General features: G+C 35.5%; 1 protein-coding gene across 3 annotated transcripts in view; it reads left to right on the top strand.

Moving 5' to 3' along the window:
- Positions 1-1,012: 1,012 nt before the first annotated feature.
- The window catches only part of cert1a (ceramide transporter 1a), a 57,071-nt gene continuing 32,400 nt past the window's right edge, over positions 1,013-25,683 (top strand). For 2 of the 3 annotated variants that reach the window (XM_056458481.1, XM_056458483.1), the window contains exons 1-3: positions 1,020-1,611; positions 5,713-5,847; positions 19,333-19,449. In XM_056458481.1, coding sequence (XP_056314456.1) covers positions 1,525-1,611; positions 5,713-5,847; positions 19,333-19,449 — 339 coding nt within the window. In that variant the 5' untranslated portion in view covers positions 1,020-1,524. Of the gene's footprint in view, positions 1,612-5,712; positions 5,848-19,332; positions 19,450-25,683 lie in introns of all 3 variants that reach the window. The other variant, XM_056458484.1, reaches the window with a different exon arrangement.

Consider the following 25,683-nt stretch of genomic DNA (forward strand, 5'->3'; position numbering starts at 1 on the left):
ATAAACGTAAACAAGAGAAAAAGGGCTTTAGAAATAAAATAGCACCCACCTCCCTACGGCTTCCAAACACAAAGTTAAGTTTCAAAAGCAGACTTTAAGTGGTTTCAAATGCTTTACAACAGATTTTCACTTCAACAAGTTAAGCTCAACAGCGACAATAATCTTTCACTCAAAACACCATGGAATGTAACAATATGACCAGAAAAAAATAAGCTTTATTTATATGTTGTGAAATGAAATGAAAAACAGGAAATACAAAATTATATTACTTTATTGTTGCAAAATAAAAAGGAAATAGAAAGGAAAAACTAAATTAAAAATGAACTGTGAAAAATAGCCTTAATTTTCTTAGTGCTAAAAATACTATTGCTACTACTACTAATATTATTATTAATATAGAATCAACGTTTTGCTCAGTTTTCAACTTGTTTTAAAAATGTTTTATTTGGTTTTCTTACATCCAACAGGTTATACAGAGTATTTTTGATAAATTTATTACTTTGTTGGCAAACTTCAGTGTACTCAAAAGCAAGTACAGTGATTGCAAGCCATTATTTATTATTTTGAAATCAGAATTTAAGCTCTATATAAAACTATTTAAAATCTGACAAATACGAAAACTGTTAAGTGTATTAATGTATGCAAACATTTACATTTTTAGGTCTTTTTCTTTGCTTGTTGTCGGATCCAGGCTTTTGTAAATTTTTCTTAATTTTGAATTGTGCAAAAAAAATAAATAAAGAGGTAAATTTGAAATAAAACATATTATTATTATTATTATTATTATTATTATTATTATTATTATTAGTTTTAGATGTTTAGATTTACTTTTATAATTATTATTATTGTTATTATGTCTTATTTTTAGATGTTTAGATTTACTTTCGTTAATATTATTATTATATCTTATTTTTAGATGTTTAGATTTACTTTCGTTATTATTATTATTGTTATTATTATTATTATTATTATTATTATTATTATTTAACGCAATTCTAAAGATGATAAAGAAGTGGAGGTGATAAAGATTAGGGTTAGAAGAAGATTCTAGGAAAGGTTAGATGAAGATTGTGATAAAGATTTGTAATTCTTCTAACAACCGAAAGGGGGTGATATTGAAAAGCCCAAACCAATGCCCAAACTTTAAAAACCAGAAGATAAACCTGAAGAGTGTGTGAGTGCAGACAACAACAGCCACGGTATCACAAAACAACAGTCTATTGTACAGGAGACGTGCAGTGTTGATATTTCGCTTCAGCACAGGTCACGTGACTGGTCATTGTTTTGGAGCAAAGATCAAACGACAAACTCGATCGATACATTGAACTCTCCGCTGCATGTCGTCATTAGTTTGATCAGATGTTTGATACCGGAGTAGGATGGGCTATCACACCTGGCACTGTTTACACCAGACCGTGAGCTATTTTTCGAGTTAAAGTTGGTGTTTTGTCTATCTAAACTCTCAAACACTCTAGTCAGACTAAGAATAGGACAGTCGCGGAGTTTATCCCCTCAGTTTTCCCGATGTCGGACTGCAGTTCTTCGGGTTCAGATGAGGATTTGGACCCGGAGTCTGAGCTGCTGGACGAGCTCGGCGGCAAGCTCAGTAAGGTAACAGAAACACGAGATTACTGTAAAACAATACACTTTTACAACTTTTACTAGTGTGAAAGGGTTATTATACTTTGTTTAGAATGAATTAATGTTAGCTTGTTCACTTACTTTAGTTTGCTTGTGTGGGGCTGAAACGTCGCAACTTGCTGGAAGTTTTGTGATTGCGCATTTATGCCGCACCAATACAATCAAACACACGGGCGATGCCTGAACCGTGAATGATATGACTTCTGAAAAGAATCGTTTCTATGAATCAGGTGAGCTATAAAGACTGTTGATCTAAATCAAATCGTAACCGAATCCATTCGAGCGGTTCTCGAGTCTCGCATATCACGCGTTTTTGTTTTAGTATTTTATTAAAACTCGTAAAAAACTTTTATTACTTTTTTTTAAATATATAAAACGACCTAGACCAATAGTTGGAAACGATCCAGCACTCTTTTAATCTAAAAGCAACAAAAACTATATCCTTATATTCTTCTTTTGTGTCTCTTTAAGGTGTAACTTTATTTCAATATTTTTTATTTTTGTTACCCTGGCGTTTGTTTGTCTTTGTGAAAATTTCTGTGTATTGTTTTTTATTTATTTGTCTCTATGTATGTAATTGTATTTGATCTACCTCTAATAATTAAAAAAAAAAAAACAGTAGAAGCCCTCACAGATCATTACAATTTGATGTCTTAATGTTTTCATATAATATCTGTGTATATGATTGTTTTTTTTTTTTTTTTGTTTGTTTTGTTTTGTTTGTTTTTTCAAATGTACTTTTAAAACGTTTATATATATATATATATATATATATATATATATATATATATATATATATATATATATATATATATATATATATATATATATATATATATATATTAGATGAGTTGTGTTTAATTGAATGGCCTGTATGAAATTTTATAAGTTTTGTTATTTGAATTATTTGAAAAGTTTTATTATTTGAATATTAAAATATGCAAATGGAAGTTTGGAATGCAACTACAAAACGTAACTCAACTAAATATCATACCTACTCCTACTATAAATTACATATTTAAGCTCATTTGTGTCAATAAAATGCACCCATCTGCTATTTTAAAGCATAGTTCAACCAAGAATGAAAATTTGCTGTTTATTTACACACACTTGTAGGCTTTACCCCTCCCCTTTCTTAAAAAAACTTAAATTAAGTTTTTTTTTTTATCTAAAATCTTGGTCCTTGGTGATTCGTAAAATATAAGTCAATGGCTACTAGGGCTGCACAATATATCATTTGAGCATGGATATTGCAATGTGTGTATCCGCAATAGTCACATTGCAGGATAAAGCTCAGAAGATTAAAACATTATTAAATATTATTATTTTTAAATAATTTTCACAATGATGACCATGTTATTTCAAGTTTAATTGTTTATTTTCTGTACCCGAATAATGTTAGATTAGAGCAATTCCAGAATTATGGATGTGACATTTGCAGTAAAATCTCAAAACATAATTCACAGAGAAAGTATATGTTAACATTATATTGAAATATTTTTTATATTTTATATTTAAATTTTATTAAAGTTTATATTTTGTGATTTTGCCAACTGTTTTTCCTGCCAATACCAAAAAAATTTATTGAGGGACTCTTTGTTTCCTCTACCAAAAAAGCCAGTTGCAAAGCTGGTAAACAGTGGCATTCTGTTGCAAATGAGATGCATCACCAAATGCAGCAAAAGCAAACAACAAAACCGCATTTGAAAGAAAAGATTGCGTGTTGAACAAGTAGTGTGCTTTACAAGAACACTGACCGGCTCTGTGGAATCCATTGAGAAACACTTGAGTTAATTACAGAGCTCTCTGAAACTAGCCACTTATTAAACTAGTTTGAAACCTAAAGACTTTTTTAACTAGATTTAACTTTGCTGTCAACAACACTGAAAACAGAAAACAGCTGAAACATTAAGCAACAACAATCAGGGGTGCGTTTCTGAAAACCATTGTTAGCCAACGAAGGTCACAAGTAGTGTCGTTACAAACATAGTTAGATGATTTGCCGTTTCCCAAATCTGTCGTTCCAACAAACATTTGCAAACTGTGTCGTAAACTTCCATGCTTGCAACTACACCTCTGGAACTGTATCCCCCCATGCCCTATACATTTAGAACGTTCCAACATTTAATCCTGGAATGATTTAAAAAAGCATTAAAATCATCTCTCTTGGGTGTAATTTGCTTTCAAAGTATTTTTACAGTTCAGTTTTAGCGATCTTCATGTTTACAATTGCGTTGCCTTTGTATTGCACCTTGAAAACATTGATGTCATCTTCATCATGATGAAAGCTATAGGTGACCTATTAATTAAAAACGTAATTTATATTACATCTCCAAAGCTTGTGAAAACAAAAAACATAGCATACGTTAATGCTTTATAGTGGATTATTTATTAAGTATCTGTACTGTATATGACATGGGCCTGTTGGTTAGAACATTTCTGCTGCGGTTTGCATGTGTCAAATTGTAAAAGTAGACTTTTAAAAAATAAATAAATAAACAATATTCTACTTAATGATAATAATAATAATAAATAATAATAATAATAATCATCATCATTATTATTAAAATAGTTTTTTTCATTTCCTAATAAATATTAAATTTAATTTCTTAATAAATAACCTCATTATTTATTTATTTATATGATTTATACATGATATTAGAATACGTGTTAGCTTTTTGTAAGTGATTTTATGTTGTAGAATAGAACGTGGAATATTCTCATTAATATTTGTAAAGGAAACATAGGCTCTATATGTGCCGTTTACATAAATTTCAATTAATATAGAAAGCAAGTGCATGTTTTTACCAAAACTAATATTGGATTTATTTTAAATGTGTGTGCTTGTAAAACAATTTGTGCAAAGAAATTATGGGGTTCTTCTCTAAAAAAGTAGTTACTGCACCCCATTTAGAGCATCAATATGGGCGTTTTATGTTATCACTAACATGGTCCAAATGATGGATCTGCAACAGAGAAACTACAGGTTTTGGGGAAACACACGTCACTACATTGTTCTTTTCCCAAGCGATGCATCGTACTATGAAATTCAGTCGCGAGTTACGTCGTTGTTTGGGAAATGCACCCCAGGTCAGAAGGCTTTTTGTTCCACTATTTTTTGCGGACATTAAATCAAGGATGAATAACATTTTAATCAAACTTTGGAAATCTGAAAATTCACATGAACATAATCTATGTTAGGGCTTCTGCTGCATAAAATATATGCTGGATAAGTTGGTGGCTCATTCCGCTCTGGCGACCCCAGATTAATAAAGGGACTATAAACCAAAAAGAAAATCAATTATAATCTATGTTTTGAAAACTGATAAATGCAAAAGTGGATTGAATTTCACTTCAGAAGACCATAATGTATCATCAGGAATTATGATGGATATTAATTTTGTATTCCCTGTATGTGTTTTATTTTACTCTTAAACTTCTGGTAGATGTTGAGTTTTTATGACTCACAGAGTCACCTACATTTTGGATGGTCTAAGAGTGACCAAAATAAAATGGATAGTTCACCCAAAAATGAAAATTTTCTCATTATTTACTCTCCCTCAAGTGGTTTCAAACTTATATACTTTTCTTTCTTCTGTTGAACACACAAGAAGATATTTTAAAGCAAGCTAAAAACCTGTAACTTGACATCTGAAAAACCCATACTATAGAAATCAACGGTTACAGGTTTCCAGCTTTCCAGCTTTCTTCATAATATCTTTATTTGTGTTCTACAGAAGAAAGAAACTCAGAAATGTTTAAAACAAGTGAAGGGAGAGTAAATAATTTTCATTTTTAGTTGAACTATCCCTTTAACAACAATATATTCATTTTCATGAACTCCCCCTTTATGTGTGTGTGTTTTTTAAAGAGCATTCAACTCTAAGTTGTGTTATGGAACTTAAACTAAACTAATCCATCTAGATTTGGATAAAGGTGAAGTCTCCCATTGAACTTTAAAAGCTTCAACCTTCAGCATTGTTTAATCTTTAAGTTGCTACAAGTTTGAGGGTTTGAGAGATAAGTGTAAACCTCATGATATGAGTAAACTAACTCTTTGTTCGTCTCCAGTGGACAAACTACATTCATGGCTGGCAGGACCGCTGGATTGCGCTGAAGGGAAATATTCTCAGTTACTACAGATCAGCAGATGAGAAGGAGTATGGCTGCAGAGGATCCATCTGTCTTAGCAAGGCTGTCATCACAGTAAGACATCCTGTTATATTTGTCTGCATGATTGTCAAGAGCTTTTCTTGATTGTGGTATCTTGATTTCGCACTGATGCCAGTTGTTGATATGAAGCACAGTGTGAAAATATTTGAACTGTAAAGCTTCCTGCTCGTGATGTACTGTTTATCCTTTTCTGCGGTAGTAAGCGGGAAGCTGTCGTACTTGTTTTGGGGGTTTCTCTTGAATAGCCTGATTGTTTCAAGGTGGACAGAAGAAGAAGGTGAGGTTTATTGGGAAATAGGGTACTTAACTGCTTACTTTGAAAAGACAAATCATCCATAATAAACATCCTGTAAGACCTCGTCTCTTAACAGACAATAGACCTTATGCCGAATCGCGTAAAGTAACAAATTACAAATACTCAAATGACTGTAATTGAGTTTTTTTTTTTTTTCAGTAATTGTAATTTACTAAGTAGTTTTACTTCTCGTAAAGAGTAGGGGTGTAACCCCGGTGTCCTGGCCAAAGTCCCTCTATCGGCCCTTACGATCAAGGCCTCCCAATCATCCCCATCCACCGAATTGGCTCTATCACTGTCTCTCCACTCCACCAATAGCTGGTGTGTAGTGAGCTCACTGGCGCCGTTGTCCTGTGGCTGCCGTCGCATCATCCAAGTGGATGCTGTACACTGATGGTGGTGTGGAGAGACCCCCCTCATGATTGTAAAGCGCTTTGGGTGTATGGCCATACATAATAAATGCGCTATATAAAAATACACATTACATTTTTAGTGCAGTATCTGTAATTTTACTCCACTAATTTTTTTCAACCTGCAGTCATTACTTTATTTCTTTCTTGTCTATGGGGATTGGCTAAAGTAGAAAAATCAGTCCTGTGATTTCCTGTTCAATCTAATCACACATAGAAAGTAAATCACAATTCAAGACATGGGCTCTTTATAAATGCAGCAAACTTATCGGAAGCATTAAAAATGTCCAAGAAGATGTCCACAATCTTTACACGCAATGACCCAGAGACTGCTTAGACTGCATGTCACTGATGAGAAAAGAAAGCATGTCGTCTGTATGATGTCTGAAATTGCCAAACAGCCTTAAACAATCACTAAATGCAACGAAAAAAGAATAAAAGGAAAGACTGAACTAATGAAGAAAGGAAGGACCAAATGAATAAAGGAAGGATTCAAGGAAGAATTGAACAAGGGAAGGAAGGAACAAAAGATCAAATGAAAGAAGGAACAAAAGAACGAACGAACGAATGATTGAACGAACAACGGAAGGAAGGAATGAAGGAAGGAAGGAACAAATGAAAGGAAGGAAGGAACAAGCGAATGAATGAAGGACTGAATAAGCAAACAATGAAAGGAAGGTTACATGTCTATAAATCTACTCAAGTACAAGTAAAAATTAAATTGAATTAAATTTCTCAAAAGTTTCTCAAAAGGGACAAGCTGATGTAAATCTCTATTTAGTTGTTTTTATTTAAATAAACATCTTTAAAACTTAAAGACCGATAACAAAAAAGTACATGATTATTTAAAATATTTTACAGATTATCTTATTTAACAATTTAAATGAATTCACAAATTCACTACAAGCAAGGGCGAGTAAGTGACAGAATTGTCAGTTTAGGGTGAAATATCCCTTTAAGCCAGGCATGTCCAAGCTCGGTCCTGGAGGGCCGGTGTCCTGCAAAGTTTAGTTCCAACCCCAATCAGACACACCTGGGCTAGCTAATCAAGCACTTACTAGGCTTTCTAGAAACATCCGTGCAAGTGTGTTGAGGCAAGTTGGAGCTAAAATCTGCAGGACACCGGCCCTCCAGGACCGAGTTTGGACACCCCTGCTTTAAGCTGTCATGGCAACTATATTCAATGCAATCATTTCAGGCTATACTGATTGCATTGTCCGTGTGTATGACAAGGTTTATAGTCTAACAAGTGCAAACATTGCATGAATAAATTAAACAGCGGATTGAAGATGCATGTATACTACGCATTTGAAACTTTCCACGTGTTAATTAATTTTTATTTTGCATCATAAAGTTCCATATTACGCCTATAAGGGCACAGGCATGGCTAAAATTAATAATGAGCCATATACAGGAGCTTGCCTTGTCATGATTGACAGGTATTTTGCTGATAAGCTTTCTAAAATCGAAAGAAGGCTTTTGTGGATAAACAATGTACTTATTTTGCTCACCTGGCTTTTGAAGGGAATTAGCAATTTCTCTTGACTTATTTGATTTTAGACCTAGTTGGTATTGCTCAGATGACACGTCAAACAGACACGAGTGCTCCTGCCAAATTGTCACTAGTTTTTCCTCCATTTCTTGGGTCCAAATAGACCAAAAATTAGCCCTTTAAACTTTTCCCCCAATCTCCTGCTGACCTGCAGATACCTACACTAGTGGATGCTGCTCTCTCATTGGCTGTAGCAGGTTGCTGATGTTATTTTCAATCAGAACACATTTCACACGGCATGATTTAGATGTCCAGATATTTAGCTTGCCAAATATCTCATGGGTGTCGGCGACTCGTCAGTGATTCTTTCAGATCGCATCTATGATTGTTACTCACGTGAACAAGCACCGATTTGCCTGTGCCTTTGTCTGCGGGTCAAAATCAGGGTTAAAGTCGTGCAGTCTGTACTCGGCATTAGTCTGTGTTGGTGTCATTTAATTTTTGATAGGCTGGAAAATGAGTTAAAACAAGCCTTTAAATGGAGATTTTTCAGTACACACAAAAAAATGAAGGGGTATGAGAGTTTTGTCCGTCTACACCAGCTATAGCATAATGATGTTAATGTGTCATAGTCATGATCTTCAAAGAAATGTTTCAAAGAAAAAAAAAACACAGTGGTTTTAATAAACTATCAAGCCTCATTTCATAAGCTCATTTCATAAATAACATCATAAGTTAATTTCAACGGAGAGTGTGCGACTTCCAGCGACCTTAATCTACGCGAGCGCCAGCGACCATTGGCGACCAGGTGGGTGTATCAAGTGGCGCGACAAAGTTGAAAATCCTTCAACTTTATGGAAATGAAGAGCGACTTTCTTGAGCAACAGCTAATAGGAGCACCAGTAGATCTCATATGATCCTCTCTCAGCTCCTGCAGAGGCCGGTTGTGTTCTCCGTGCTCAGACCTGCATTTGCAACAGATCACCACTCATTGCGTCAGGCAGCTACAAAGTTGCTGCTAGTGTGAATAAGCAACAAATAAAGAAAACGTACTGCAATTTCTCACAACACATGCAAATTGCACGGAATGGAAATGGAAATGTTTCAAGGGGACTCAAAAAAGCGTGGCGGACCTGGCTATTTAAGTTATGGTTATTGAGGCTAATAATATACAAAAAACAAGGCAATTGTGTAATCAGGATGTTAAAATAAACGAAAAACTTACTTTTCAAAGAACACCTGAAACTTCAATGAGCAATTCATGACACAATAAATATTTCCCAGCTGGTTCCGTCACCTTTTTGGGCCCCCTTGAAGTGTTCCATTGCTTTTTGCATGTGTTGTGAGAGAATGCAGCGTGTTTTCTTATTTTTATTTTTATGTTTGTTTGTTTTGCAAACCGAAAAAAAAATAATTTGTTTGTAATTGCATGCGATATCTTAAATTGTATAACGTTAAGCTCTTTCTACCATTATAGGAAGTGGTATAAATATAAAATATAATTGGTACTGACCTTATTCTTCAATGCCCCCTTTTTTGCGATTGTTTTAGAACTTCAGATTTTCCTATGGGAGAAATGACAGAATAATAAACGGCAGAAAACGGTCAAACTACTTTCTCTACAAACAAGTGTATCCATGACTGTACATGAAAAGAATATAATAAGGACATATCAGTTTGCTACATCAAGCATCAGAACAAGCTGTTTTTAACGTCTAAAAATCAATAGAAGTGAATGAGACCGGAAGTCTCGAGACAAAAAAAAAATTCCAATGTCGCCGCCCACTTGTACATGAACAATAAGGTCAGTAGGGCCTAGATGTTTTCATCCAAAGTCATGAGTTTAACGTGCTCAAAAAAATTAAGCATAGTTTTCATCCTGTGTGTTGTAAAACAAAATCATCAGTTGATGGGACTCTGTCGCAAATAATTACTATATTAATAATGTTGTTTTTATTTCAGTCATAGAAATGAAAAGTAATGCTACTGGGGAAACCACTGTAGCTCAAGTTTTGTGATTTTTTTTATTTTATTTTTTTGCTAACCCTTTTTCCTGCCAGTACAACAACATTTTATTGTGGGACACTATGTTGCCTCTACCAATTTGTAAAGCCGATAAACCGTGACATTCTTTTGCAAATGAGATGTGTCGCCAAATGCACCTAAAGCAAAACACAAAACCGCGTTTGAAAGAAAAGATCTGGAAGGTGTTTAACAAGAACACTGACCAGCTCTGTGGAGTCCATTGATAAACACTTGAGTTAATTACAGAGCCCTCTGACGCTAACCACTTATTAAACTAGTTTAAAGCCTGAAGACATTTCAACTAGTTTTAACAGTGCTGTCATTCTGCATAACACTGAAGCAGAAAACAACTGAAACATTGTGCAACAGCAATTCAGTCAGAAGGCTTTTTGTTTCACAAATCACCAACTGTTATCAGAATTTTACTTGAGTAACACTTGATTACACTATTATTTATTGTCAGTTATGACAGTCATTATGTAAGATTATGTAAATTTGTCTAGATAATATGTTAATGTGTCGGGTAGTTTTGTAAATAGTGTCGATTTCAGTATCAATTGGTATTTTCCAGTAAAATTTGAGTGTTGTTGAGCGCATTCTTAAACACTGCTGATTGGCCATTGTGTTTACATGATCAACTGACATGACTGTGATTGGCCGTGAAGGTTAGGGCTGCACAATACTGGGAAAATACATAATGTTGTTTAGTGTTGCAGTAGCAATATTTCTTACAATATAATTAATTTAAAAAAACACTGTTTTATCAGCAATTATTTAATGATCATACTAAAATAACAAGAGAAATTTTTCTGCGCTAATTAAATCTAAAAAAATAACATTTAGACTTTTAAACACCACAAATGACTGAACCTGATTCTTATTGGCTGTTGCCATTTTCCTCACTTTTTTTTAGCATTAGTATGTATTTTCAGCTCTAGGTTCACCTTCACCTAAAAGCACCCGCTGGTGAGGTGTGGCTAAAGATAGCAAAGGCCTGATTGATAAAGTAATGTTGATAAAGATAGTAAAGTCCCAAAATCTGACTAAACACACAAATGCTTGGTACATAAAATTAATTAAATTTAATGCACTTCTCTGTGATATGGATATTGCATATACTGTTATCATGATAACAATGATTTTTTTAATATATTGTGCAGCCCTAGTGAAGGTCATTGGTCTACCACTCTTTTACTGCTGTTCACCAAGTGCAAACATGGATACACAGACACTGAAGCGTTTCAAAGCTACGTCAATCAGCTGATCTGTCTATGAGCTGACATATGGATCAACGCAGCTTTGTAATGCTCCAGTGTCTGTGTTGTTGTCTTTCCTGTAAAAGCTCTTACACTTTTTACGGATGGTACTGTTTTTTTGTAATTGTTAATAGATCTGGACTTCAGCTCAATCAATGGTGAAATATGCCTTTCATTTACAAAACTTTTTAAATCAATAATTTGGCTTGGGCTCCTCTACAAAATCAAGTGTTGGTGCCAACATCTGTAGAAGTTAGTGACACCACTGCTTATGTTTTAAAAGTCTGGAGCCCTGTCTCTTTTCCTACCTAATAAAAGACCTGTGTCTAAGAGCACACAGATGAGAGACAAAAGAAATGCTGTCATGTTTTGTTGCATTCATGGTTTTTGGGAGCGTAATTTTGAGAAACTGTTCCGGGACATAATTTAACCATATCCATTTAATGACAGACTTGATCTCAGACATTTCAGAATGAAAGAAAAATGTCTGTTGGTCAAATCACACAGTTTGTAATGCAAAGTCATGTAAAAGTGTTGTGTAAATTTTTTTTCCCATAATCGTTTTTCTTACTGTGTTAAAAAAATGGCCTCAGTTAAAAATGATTTTTCATGTTTACATGCAGGGTTTTTCTGTTAAATATCAAAAAATGCTTATAAATAAGGATGACAAGTGAGTTGAATCAACATTAAACTGACAGGACTGAATAATGACATTACTGTCTTCAATGTAAGCTGTAAAGCAGTTCTACAGAAGCAGTTTCATAATTCGTGAACTTTGCATTTTATGTATATTATTTAACATTAAACCAGAGATCTACATATCCTACTGTTATCTTCATAGGACTGCTTTAAAGTCGACATCAACAATTTCATAACGGATATATTTTTAGCATCAATACTTTAATTTTCCTCTGTTAACATGAAGATACTTTGAAACAACTTTTTAATTATCTATAGTGCTACATAAATAAACAAGACGCCGCTTATCAGGGAGTTTTATTTTTATCAGAACTCTAAAGTTCAAGTTTCCAGTCAGCAGAGTCAAAACAATCCAGCCTTTGTCCAAATCTTGTGAAAAATTTACTCAAAAACAATTGCTATTTTACTTTATGTTGGTTCATTTAATTTATGTTGCTGTATGTCATTGAGCTGAACTTCTGCAAGCAGTACAGGTGGTTCAGGTGCAGAGTTTTGGCAGTAAAACTACATGGAGACTTCCAACAAAGCTGCATTGTATCGCGCTTTAGCTCGACACACTATTGCTACATTGTTTAGGTATTGAGTGATTTGAAGTGGTCTTGAGGATTAGAACAGGAGAGCAGAATGACAGGAACGTCCTGTGATGGCGCATATCACATAACTCATTGTGAAAAGAAAATCTGGGAGCAGTTTTTCTGTTCCAATAAAAATGAGCATGTGTAAAGAACGTAAGCCTGTTTAAATGTGCTGCTTTTACATTCACAGTGCTTCCATCCCAGAAGACATTATGGTGTTTATGAAGGATGTTCTTTTGTATGGAAAAGTGAACTTGGTTAAAGTTTACAAACAGTTTGGGTGTATCTCAAAGAATGTTTTTCAGAGTCCAGTTGGGATGCATGCCTGTGAAACCAAGGATTTAAACAAGGCTTGAAAACTTTGGAAGTCTTTGAAGTCAGTCTGATCCCAGAGTCCCCTTTGGTATGTGTGCGTTTGGTTGATTTCAGTGTGTTTGAGGAGGAGAAGACAGTGATGAACTGGTGATAACAGCTGCTTCTCAAAGACTGCTTGAATTCAGGAACTCCTCTGGCCTTGATCACTGCTCTGTCTCTGATAAGAACTGTTCTTGAGAGCAATAAAAATCACCAGTCTGTCTTCTAAAAACTCCAAAACTAGTCTTTATACTAGTTATAGCCAGTGGTGGAAAGAGTATTGAAAAATCATATTTGAGTAAAAGTACCATTACATGTCAAATAATGTAGTGCGAGTAAAAGTATCTGTTGTAACTTTTACTAAAAGTATGAGTAAAGAGTAGACCTTTCATTAGTACTTAAGAGTGGTGAGTTGTATTACGCTGCATAAAGCTGATGCATTTACATGTAATTTGTGGATGTGTGTGTAAACGTAACATTCTGTAGTGCATTTAGTCATTTCCCAGCAGGCACACAACATCATAAGATGTTAATATTAGTCTAGATTTAGGTTGTGATGTCAGGTGACCAAAATTCAATGTCTAGCCAGCGTCTAAAGATAATGTTATTTTGACGTCAAATAACGACATCAAATGACGTTGATATTTGGTTGATTTTAGGTTATGTTGGAAAGTGACCAAAATCCAACGTCGAGGCAACGTCAGATTGATGTCAAATACTAACATTTATTCATCAGGTATGGCAACCAAAATCCAAAGTCTGATAGATGTCATAGTGGTAACATTCACACAACGTCAAGCTGTAACACCATTAGATGTTGATATTTGGTTGATTTTAGGTTGGACGTTGGGCATTGATGTTGGCCTGACATTGAGTTCTGACGTTAACCTGATTTTCATTTCCAAACAAAATGCAACATCTCCACGACATTGGGGTACAACGTCAATCTAATGTCATGTTGACATTTGTGCCTGCTGGGCCACTTCTCATCAGTGACATATATCTAAACAGTCTCTGGGTCAATGCGTGTAAAGATTTGGGACATCTTCTTGAACACTTTTAATGTTTCCGAACAGTTTGCTGCAATTATGAAGCGCCCATGTCTTGTACAGGAATCGAAGGACTGATTTTTCTAATCCCCATAGACAAGAAATTATAAAGTAGTGACTGCAGGTTGAAGGAAAGTAGTGGGGTGAAAGTACTGATACTGCACTACAAATGTACTCAAAGGAAAGTAAAAGTACACAATTGTAAAACTACTTAGTAAATTACAATTTCTGATAAATTACTACTCAATTACAGTCATTTGAGTATTTGTAATGTTACTTTACACCACTGCCACTTCATAAAAAACATTTAAAGTAGAGTGATTTATTAAGCATTTGTGCATTTATGATGCAGAGTTTCTAAGTATGTGTAGTTGGTTTTGGAAAATTTGAATGTAGTCCACACTTCAAAATGTCTGCTAATCAGATACAAGAAAGAGCCAGTGAGATTTTATTAACTGATTATATTGTCACCACTGTATACTCTGTTAGATACTTTACATTTACATATTTACACAGTGAAATAGAACCTTATTTTCATGATAAACTGTACTTTTGCCAGTCATTTTTGTTTTTAAATATCTTAAAGGTGACATTGGATGCCAGTTTTACAAAAGCTGAGGTTATTATTACACAGTGGTCTAGAAAAAATGTATATATTCGCCATTTGTTAAAACATATTGAGGTTGTGTTGATGTAGAGCATATTGTCTAGTTGGTTTTGAGGAGGTTGTATGTAGTCCATGCTTAAAAATGGCTGCTAATCAATTACAGAGAGAGCCAGTGAGATTTTATTAACTGATTATATTGTCATCACTGTATATCATTTCATGATAAACTATTCTTTTGCTAGTCATTTTTGTTTTTAAATATCTTAAAGGTGGCATCGGATGTCAGTTTTACACAAGTTGAGGTTATTATTTATTACGCTGCAGTCTGGAAAACTTTATTCTGATTGGTCGGTCACAACATTCAAATGAATGTTATTCTCAGATAACAACCACTGAAACTAATAACACAGGCTTATCTGGGTACTACCACCCATCTTGACAGTCAGAGAATTTGTACACATCCATTTTTATGTTTATATTATCTTTCTTTGATAGTTTTGCACCATCTTGTGACTGACTAATATGTAGGTTAGTGTATGCTCCATTCAGCCATTTCCGTTTCTCTCAACATGCTCCATTCAGCCATTTCAGTTTCTCTCAGCTTTGCATTTAATTAATGAGTTAATAAGCTCAAATTATTTTTTGTGTTTTGTGGAAATAAGCGTACATCCAATTCATGCAGGCGTTTACCTTCTGGTTAGCCTATGAGGCTATATTCTAAGATAACAACCACCTGGATGTACATCATCCCTTACTTAGGGATTAAATCAAGTCTATAAATTTAAAACGTTTAAAAACGTTTAATTAGTGTAAATACAAACCATTTTTACCCTGATAAAAACACTTCAGTTCACAGCAACCCGTGTCAGTTCATGTCTTTAAATGATAATGAGCTGCGGCTTACCCTGCCCCTCTCTGAATGTCTAGTACTGATCCATTCATGACTTCAGGTAGCAAAACACAGCACAAATACAATGCTTAATCGAACCTGTATCTGCATCTGACTTTTGTCAGTATGACCAACATGGTGGAGTAGTTGATGCTGTTTCCACATTATAATGACAAAAGATTGCACCAATGAGTTTTGTTACTACACCATAGTTACTACATTGTTGCCGGTTCCTTCATTCCACCGTGTAATCTTGAGAACACAGATGTGCGTTTCATCAGGGAGCCAATGGGGATTAACCAGGTAACAAGAGGTAGCTAACACATTTAATTTATAAGCTATTAGATATGCCCTTGTCGTTACATGCACACACAATCTCTCTTGCATGTCCACCCTCTTTATAACTGCCTGAGACTAATTCAAAGTGGAGAGATCTAATATATCATAACTAGTTTTAGCTTAATAACTTTGCAAATGACCACAAAATATAATTATATACAATACATTACTTGAATCTTTCAGACTTATCATAGGTGAAACCACATCCCTGACAACAGCTCTACAACTAATGAAATTCTGTAATCTAATGTAATATAACATGCATTTATATAGCGCGTTTATCATGTATGGCAATACACCCAAAGTGCTTCACAATAATATTCAATTCAATTCACCTTTATTTGTATAGCGCTTATACAATGTAGATTGTGTCAAAGCAGCTTCACATAAAGGGTCATAGTAAATAGGAACAGTGTAGTTCAGTTTGTAGTGTTTAAGTTCAGTTCAGTTTAGCTCAGTTCAGTGTGGTTTAATAATCACTACTGAGAGTCCAAATACTGAAGAGCAAATCCAACGATGCGCAGCTCTATAGATCCCGAACCATGCAAGCTAGTTGCGACAGCGGAAAGGGAAAAAAAACTTCAATAAATGGCGAAAGTGAAGGAAAAAAAAAAAAACCTTGAGAGAAACCAGGCTCAGTTGGGCACGACCATTTTAATTTCTCCGCTGGCCAAACGTCTTGTGCAGAGCTGCAGTCTCAGTGGCGGAGGCTGGAAGCTGGCCTCAGCGAAGACTCGTCTGTCTCTGGAGCGTCACAGGAATCAGTCTCATGTTCTCCACTCCTCCATGACCACCACAGTAGCTGCTCAGGATACGGCCTGGTCCAGGATATGAAAACCTTGGGATCATCTCGTCGTTGGTCTTGGATCGAATCAGTGACTTTGCATAGTCTGAGGGCCTCGGGAAGAGTATCCCCAGGTGGAAATGGAGAATAAAGAAAATAATTAGCGTAGCTGCTGTTTATAGTGCAACATAATATGTGCAACAAACACTTGGATGATGCAACGGCAGCTACAAGACAACGGTGCCAGTGCACTCACTACACACAAGCTGTTGGTGGAGTGGAGATATAGTGGAGAGATACAGCTAGATAGTGGAGAGATGCAGCTAAATTGCTGGATGGGGATGATTGGGAGGCCATAATCGGCATGGACCGATGGAGGGAATTTGGCCAGAACAAGATCTGGTGGAAGTCCAGCTTCATTTTGCATAAGGTTTGAAAAGCAATTTGGTGATAAAATGTTTTGTGCACACAAGCAAGCTTTTGCCCACTCTTAATGGGTCATTCCCTTCATATATAAAATTAAGACATTTCACTGTTGCCTTTTCTGAGGGATTCTGTGAAATGACTGTGGTGAGCCTCGACATCCGAATACAGAGCAGGCTGCATGACAAAATCACATGCAAAATAGACAGCAGAAACTCAACTTAATACAAAAAAGGCTGTTAACTGTCTCTCCTTACAATATAGTTTAAGTTTACTTAAAATTATCTTTACATCACTTTTGACTGCTGCTTTAAAAATGATTAAATAATAATGTATTTAAATAAATTCAAAGTAAACATTCAAATTTTAAGTGAAGTTTTATAAACTAATTTAGAGAGGAGCATGATGTGGTATGATTGATCATAGCTGGTCTCTCATCTGCAATCAGGGATAAACCAATCAGATTAATCCAAGCCTATAATAAATAGCCCATTTTCACCTTCCTTTATCTTCGTTTTTGAAGAATCCCCCCCCATCCACCCCATCTCCCCCTTTTTCCTCCTTTATCAGAGGGAGCTCTCAAAACCTACAGTACCTGATCTCGCACTTCCTTTCATGCTAAATGACCAGGCAGGAGCCCTGGGCTCAATTATCTCCGAGCTCAGGGTTCTCTCCCAGGACAATATGTCAAACCTGAAATTAGTATCAAGCAATATCTAAGTGTGAGCTCTTGAAATAATATTTGAATTATTAATGAATTATTCATTTTTTATGTTGGATTATAATATTCCATGTTAAATAAATAACGAAATATATAATCATGTAAATATGCAAGTATATCATAGAGTATAGTAACTAACCCCTACCTTAAATCTTCTTGAATTATTCATAATAAGGTGTTTGAGATGTCTTTAATAGTGGATCTTACAGTTAGATTCACGTAGGTGACTTGACTTATGTATATTCAGTAGCTAAAACTTCCAGTAGTACTTAAGCATAGTACTTGGGTTCAAGACACCTTGGAGTACTTTTTTTAAAAAGATTTTAACAGTTTTTCAGTTAAGACAACATTAGCACCTGTCAGCTTTAATTTAGGGGAAAGCTTTTGTCAGCTAATTTCATCTTCCGGGTTTAAAATAATTTTTGGAGCGGGATCAAAATTGGTGATGTAGCACGAATCTGCTAGAGGAGTGATTACACGTCGGTTTCTCATTATTATTCATAGCGGAGTTTTCTTATCCTATGAGAAGACCATGCTTCTTAATTATACATGAGAGCACGTGCTTTCCGAAAGTGAGGCAGACCTGCCAAGCTGTGACCCAATGACTGGGTGAGTCTGCGTTCCCGCATGGCATTGGTCGTATGTTTGTTTCCATGATCCACGGGGTTTGTTGCATGTTTTTTCCCCACGATGCTGTCAGGGTCGATACAGAGAGCTGTATGAGAATTATAGAATGGCATACTTTGTTTTTTTATCAATTGAGTTCGTTACCATTCACATCACGTATCCTTGCTGCCGTGTTCGCTTAATTTTACAATTCTCTGGATTACCGGCAGGGCTAATGGTTAAAATAGATAGGGCAAGAGACTGTCTGCATTCAGACCCAGGGATTGAGGAGGAGAGAAGTCCTCTACATTTATAGTGTTTATATAAACATGATTCTTTATAATGATAGTGCAAACTGTGGTTATGTATAAATAAAATTACGAGCAACATACGTAGCAGGGCATTAAATTACTTACTGTTTATTTCTTTGCATTTTAAACTTTCTAAACTATAAAATCATGGGTCTCCTCACAGTTTGTGTCATTTTTGTGAGCCAACTGACAACAGTTGTTCTCTCCCCTCTTTTTCCCCTGCCCTGCCGGCCAAGCCCACTCCTCCCTCTGCTCGCAGCGCTCCACGCCCATTATGAAGCATTTTTTGAAAACATTCTGAGGTAGACTTGCACCGAAAGAGAGGGGGTTTATGGCCCTTTAAGCCATGAAAAATGTTGAATTGGTAAAGATGTAAGTTCTAAGATATGGCTGATTTGTGCACTATACTTCAAGCTTATCACTGTTGGTTTCTCCTAGATTTGTCTATTAGTTGGTCAGCAGTTTTTGTTTTACTGTTAAAGTAATCTGCCATCTGCTGACCTATTCAATAGATGCAAATCTGTGGTTTTACGTGGAAGTTGTTAATCAGGAACAGCAGGAAAAGTAGCTCTAAAAATATGATCATACACGGTATTGATTAAAAACTGCTCATATATTTTTTTTTTCTCCCATTTTCCGACTGGTTAATTACTATAATCTGTTATGTTTGCTTTCTCTTTTAGCCGCACGAGTTTGATGAATGCCGGTTTGACATCAGTGTGAACGACAGCATCTGGTACCTGAGGGCTGAACATCCTTTGCTCCGACAGCAGTGGATCGATACCATTGAACTTCATAAGGTGGGTCCCTCAGAAGAAGCAAAGCCCTTGCTGGATAATCTGCAGCTCAGCTCTAGTCTTGTCTGATCGTGAGTGATCACATTTGGGTGGCAGAACCTGATTGGGTGTTTTATTTCCTTTGTAAAAGGAAAGGAGGGTGTTGAAGGCTCATTGCAATGAAATGTGGCCTGCATGCTTTTTTTTTTGAGCTGTCATTTCCTTGTGCTGTCATTAGAGTTCACAAAGAGCCACTGTATAGTACTTCAGTGTAGTACTTCAGTATAGTGTTTAAGTTGAATCTAAATATGTGTATTTTCACATGGTCTGCTTACAATATGCATTTTAAAGGGCACGTATGATGCCAAATCAACTTTTTGAAGCTGTTTGGACAGGACTGTGTGTATGTGCAGTGTGTCAATTGTCATATTAGAGTGATACAAACACAACAAGTATCTTTTTTTTAATTTCCTGATGTTAAAATAGGATCCAAATCCCATTGGTTTTGAGGCCCGCCACAACGTGATGTAGGAGTGTGGTTTTCCTTGCCCTCTGAATTGACTGACAGGCGTGTATAAACCGTAGAAGCACAAATATACATGTTCACAGAACAGGATTTGCAAAGAAACTAGGATTAAAAGGGGTAAAATGTTCACAGAACAGGATTTGCAAAGAAACTAGGATTAAAAGGGGTAAAATAGGGGCCCTTTAACTGATCAGATGGCAGTCTAGTTAAAAAAAAAACATTTTATTTAAATGGTTTGAACAGCCTGGATTGCAATCAGATTGCAAATGCATGTTTTGAAGGAGTTTATACCTGGTATTTTAGTGTCAGACAGCTGTCCATTCAAAGAAAACTGATGATATGATGCTCATGTTTTAGCCTATAGGTTGTTTGCCATCATGTGGTTCTGGTCACACACAAAATTCAGGGCAGGAAGTGAAAAACTGAATGGGAGACAAACAGGAAAGTCAGTATTTTTGTGATTTATACCATATTTAAAAGGAAATATGAATAGAAAATAACCACATATGTTGGGCATGATCCTTACATCATGAAGAAAGCAGAGTTTTCTACTGAACTAAAGTATATTTGCCTGTCAACATGGCGGTAGATACTGTATAAGCTATGTTACATGAAAAAAACACTATAGTGTTTGGAGGCATTCTATAGATAATCACTTAAATTAAACTGTCATAGTAATTATAGCTGTGGTACAACACAACTGTAGTAATACATTTTTCAATAGGCTTCAGTTTTCTGTGCTATAATTATACACCATCACAATGCACCACAGTTTACACTAACTTTACAGTATTTATAACAGTTTATCAGTTTACTATGCTACAGTATTCTGTAGCATTCATTGACAAAGAGTTGTACACATTATACACTTTACTATGTGGTTCAAAAACATGTTTATTATAAATTACTATAGTTTTTCCCCCATGCAGATATCTACCAGACATCATGAAATAACAGATGAAAGCATACAAAAGCGGGGATGCATAGTCTACAGTATTATTTATTTATTTTTGTAAAAGGGAAAAAGTGCTCCACAGTTATAATCGTCTAGTTTTGTCATAAGGGTTGCATTTCTTTTTTGTTTGGTCAATGAACTTGAACAAACATGAACAAACATTCACTGCTGCAGCGCATTTCGATGTTGACATTACGGTTGTTTAATCCGCCAAAACGGCAGTAAAAACTTGGATTATTCTAAAACAAGACAAAGATTTCATTTCAGCGATTACAGGACAGAGTATGTTAGTTTTATTCTCCTGGGTTTTGTGTTAGTGTGGTAGTGTTTGAATCTGATTTTTTTTATAACACATTAACTTTTATACACGTAGCTAGGCCTGTATATAATCTTTATTGGTGCTGTCAAATGAATTATCGCGTTCAAAAAAAGCTTGTAACAAATAGATGTATTGAGAATTGTTTATTACATGCCGCCTTTTCTTCTGTTTTTCATCCTTTATGAGCAAAAACTTTTGGAAGTCTATAAAAGCTGTTCAGCATTTCTCATTTTGGCCGATTTAAACAATTACAAATAACATAAAACAGAAACATTTTGACATTCTGATAGCGATTCCTATGTAGAAGTATCACTTCCTGCCCTCCATCTGAGTCTCGCGCGTCATTAATGATGTCATGTGAAAACAACCTATTCATTAAAGGAAATGTTTACATTTTCAAACCACTTAAAATTAAGTGTTAATTTAATTTTACAACTCCCCAACAGTCAAACAGTGTAGTTTTACCATTTTTGAATCCATTTCTCTGATCTCCGGGTCTGGCAGTTGCACTTTTATTTTAGCTTAGTATAAATAATTTAATCAGATTAGACCATTAGCATGATATGGCTAACTTAACTCTAATTAGGGCAAAAAATCAAGGAACTTTGCTGCTGTGCCATGGCTGCAATAATATCACGTAGTGCTCAAAAATTGGCTAGCTTGCGTCAATATAAGCTACTTGACCACCTGCTTGCACTGGGAGCATGTGTCGGTTTGAAGTGACCTGGTTTGGGACAATATTCAGGCACTGGGTAATCTCATTGTGCCTGTTACAGCCATGACACAGCAGCAAACTTACTTTTTTATTACACCAGAATGAGAGTTTCTTAGTGTCTTAGTACACAATGTAACTACAAAATTGTCAAGCTTTAAATAGGAAAATTTCTCATTTCTGAGAGAGATGCTAATAGTCTAATCTTATTAAGTGATCTATGCTAAACTAAGCTAAAAGTGCTCCCACCAGACTCTGTGATCGGCTAAATGGATTTTTTTTTAAATGGTAAAACTGAACTGTTTAACTCTAGGGGAGCTGTAAAATGAGCCCACTTCTAAAGTGTTACTTTAGTTTAGCCAAAAAATAAATACACACACACACGCACACGCACACACACGCACACGCACACACACACACACACACACACACAGGGACTTGGATAGCCAATCAGTTCTAGCAAGCAAACTTATCAATTTAAAATTCATTTAGATTTCTTTGGAATAGTCATGGGACCCATTAATTCAGGTTCAAACAACTGTTCTTAAACTCTTGAAAATTAATCTTTAATGGATAGTTCACTTCTAAATCACTTCTGCACCTCACATGCACCTGTCATGCTGACATTGTCTTGTATGTTAATGCAGCAGCAGTAACTGGCTGCGATAATTTACTTGAGTTGAATTTTTAGTACCCGTGGTTTGCTAACTGTGTCATCATGGCTACATTTGACAAACTTTGCAGCGCTGAAGGATTTCTGAGCTATCTGAGTGACATTTTGTGGCTATGACTTATTAGCATGAGGAGAAATTAGAGATTTATTGCACAAGTGAAGTCCGGTAGTGGTTTGCAGTGTCGTATCACGTCTTGAGAGAGATTTACAAAGGGAGGGTCCCAAGGAATGTGCTGAATTGAAAGGCTCTCGCATGTGCGAGTGGAGCAGAACTCCGAATAAAAGGAGTGGAGCTGTTTCTACACAGCTGGTGTTTGGATCCAGAAAAGGGCGTGTGAATATACAGTTGTGTTTATCTGACAGTGAGTGGGTGAGCTTGGCCATTTAGGCCTTTATGTAGCAGATATGTTTCTTGGAGTGTATCATAATTTGTTTTGGTTTGAATGTTTTTGAGTGTTGAAGTCTGCGGTTGGTCTAAAAGAGACAATGTTAAGCTCTTTGCTTGCTTTGAAGGTCATTAAGGCATAAACTAAAGCTCTATGAAGTTATGAGAACTAGACGGTTTGTTTAAATGTTGAATTACTAAGTCTGTTTGAGAACATTGTAATCCTGGTAAACAAACACAGAAGAGCTACTTAATAATACAAATGTTGTAGTGCTGCATTGATTGCCAACTCTGCCATCTGCTGGTGAAGAGTGCTACTGCAGGAGTCATGTGACTGAAAGTCTGTTTTCATGACTACAGACTGTGAGACTTCCTCTTTTCCTGAATGATCGAACTGTTCATCCAAAAATTACAATGAAAGATCACATCATTTTACTTTTACACTAAAATGTTTGCAGAATGTCCGTGATGCACTTTTCTGTTAAAAAATTGGGTGTAAATGCATAAAAAAAACACAAAGTCCTAATTAATGGCTGTTATTTGCTTTTTTATATTTCACTGTCCTACCTGACAAAAGTCTTGTTGTGGATCCCAGTAGTAAGGGCAACAAATAATAACTTCTAATCAATCATTTGGAAAAGTGTCAAAAGGTCGACTTTTCTAATGAATCATCTCTTGAACTGCATCCCAATCATCACAAATACTGCACAAGACCTGTTAGGACCCGCATGAACCCCAGATTCTCACAGAAATCAGTCAAGTTTGTTGAAGTAAAAATCATGGTTTGGGGTTACATTCAGTATGGGGGCATGAGAGAGATCTGCAGAGTGGATAGCAACATCAACAGCGTAAGGTATCAAGACATGTGTGCTGCCCATTACATTACAAACCACAGAAGAGGGCAAATTTTTCAGCAGGAGAGGACTCCTTCTCATACTACAACCTCCACATTGAAGCTCCTGAAAGTAAAGAAGGTCAAGGTGCTCCAGGATTGGCCAGCCCAGTCACCGGATACGAACATTATTGAGCATGTCTGGGGTAATATGGAGGAGGAGACCTTGAAGATGAATCCAAAGAAGATTTCTTTGCCATTCCAGATGACTTTATTAATAAGCTATTTGAGTCATTGCAGAGATGTATGGATGCAGTCCTCCAAGCTCATGGGAGCCATACACAATATTAATTCTTTTTCCACTGCACCATGACTTTATATTCTATACTGTACATTGTTTCTGTTAAGTGACAAGACTTTTGTCTAACCACAGTCAGACTGTACTGTGCTAATGAAATAATTAAAAAACAAGGCATGATCATATTTTATATGGGTAAAATAAGTGTAATCAAGAGGCCTTTGCCTTTCATATGGTATAAGACACTTCTGATACCAAATGATCAACTAGAAGTCAAGTTATTATTTGTTGTTCCTAAAACTTGGATGGGCGACGAGACTTTTGTCAGGTAGTGTACATGGTTCTCATTCAAATATTCAATTAAGATGTTCAATTAATTTCTTCTATTTTGTCATAGTGCTATATGTGCTGAATAATGCGATATTCAATATGTAATGCAATATTTAGACCCAAACGAATATAATCAACATATATTCATACGATTTGCATAGCATCACTGCAACTTCTGTAAGTGAACAGTCCTCTTTTACTGTTGCATAGAACAAATCAGACATTTTAACAATATAAACATACAAAAATGAGTAAATATCACACCAGTGATATAGTTTTAGCAACTTTAAAACATCAAGAACAACCAGAAAAGCAAAAAATAACAGAGTAAAGTTGAAATAGAGCGGAGTTATTGCTTTTTTGACATGGCTTGCTTAGTCATTAAGTGTTTCAGCATCGATACTAAAATCATTGCAGATTTTTGGATAAGAAAACCAGCATGTCCACTCTGCTTGGTTTCACAGATGTGCTTTGACATGTAACTACATCAGTGGAAATAAAAAGAGGGTGTGCTAAAAGCAGGCACACAAAGATACTTTTGTATTAAATCATGCATTTGTTAAACACCATTGTGGTATGTACAGTATATTGCAATATGAAGAGTTGTGATATTTTGATAATGTCATTATAAATCTGCCCTTACGGCTTTGTACAACTTGTAATGTCAACATGAACAGTTTTTATGGATCACTTTTTCTTGTTTTGTTCATTGTTTTCAGGGGTAGTCAAACTTTCTCAAATATGACCCCAAAATTACAATGCTAGTAATTGGCAACACCTACTGTTCTCAGAGGTGGTTAAAATATACAAATATTGCATATGATGTATACACTCCAATAGAACTATATAAATACAAGCATATTGACAACACAAAAAACTAGTCAAATTTTTTGCCATTCAGCTTTTTTAATTTCAACATTATCCTTACGTAATGAGATTGGTGAGCAGAAGTTTTGGAGCACTTTAAGTTTATCTTGGTTTAAATTTGGAGACCACCACTCAAATCATACTCCATTTTTCAGTCATGACTTGTATTTACTTTTAATGTACATGCCGAAAAGGTGTTGGAAAGATGCTGTAAAATTGACCTGCTGCAAACGACACTGTTACTGTCTTGTTAATCTAATGTAATCACCTCAGGGGTCAAAATTCAATGGAAATAAAACAAAAGACTGATGGTATTTTATTTGCATGTTGATCTTTATCTGTAACTTTTAGTTGTGGACCA

The sequence above is a fragment of the Danio aesculapii genome, chromosome 5 (assembly GCF_903798145.1).
Source record: "Danio aesculapii chromosome 5, fDanAes4.1, whole genome shotgun sequence".
NCBI classification, from domain to species: domain Eukaryota; kingdom Metazoa; phylum Chordata; class Actinopteri; order Cypriniformes; family Danionidae; genus Danio; species Danio aesculapii.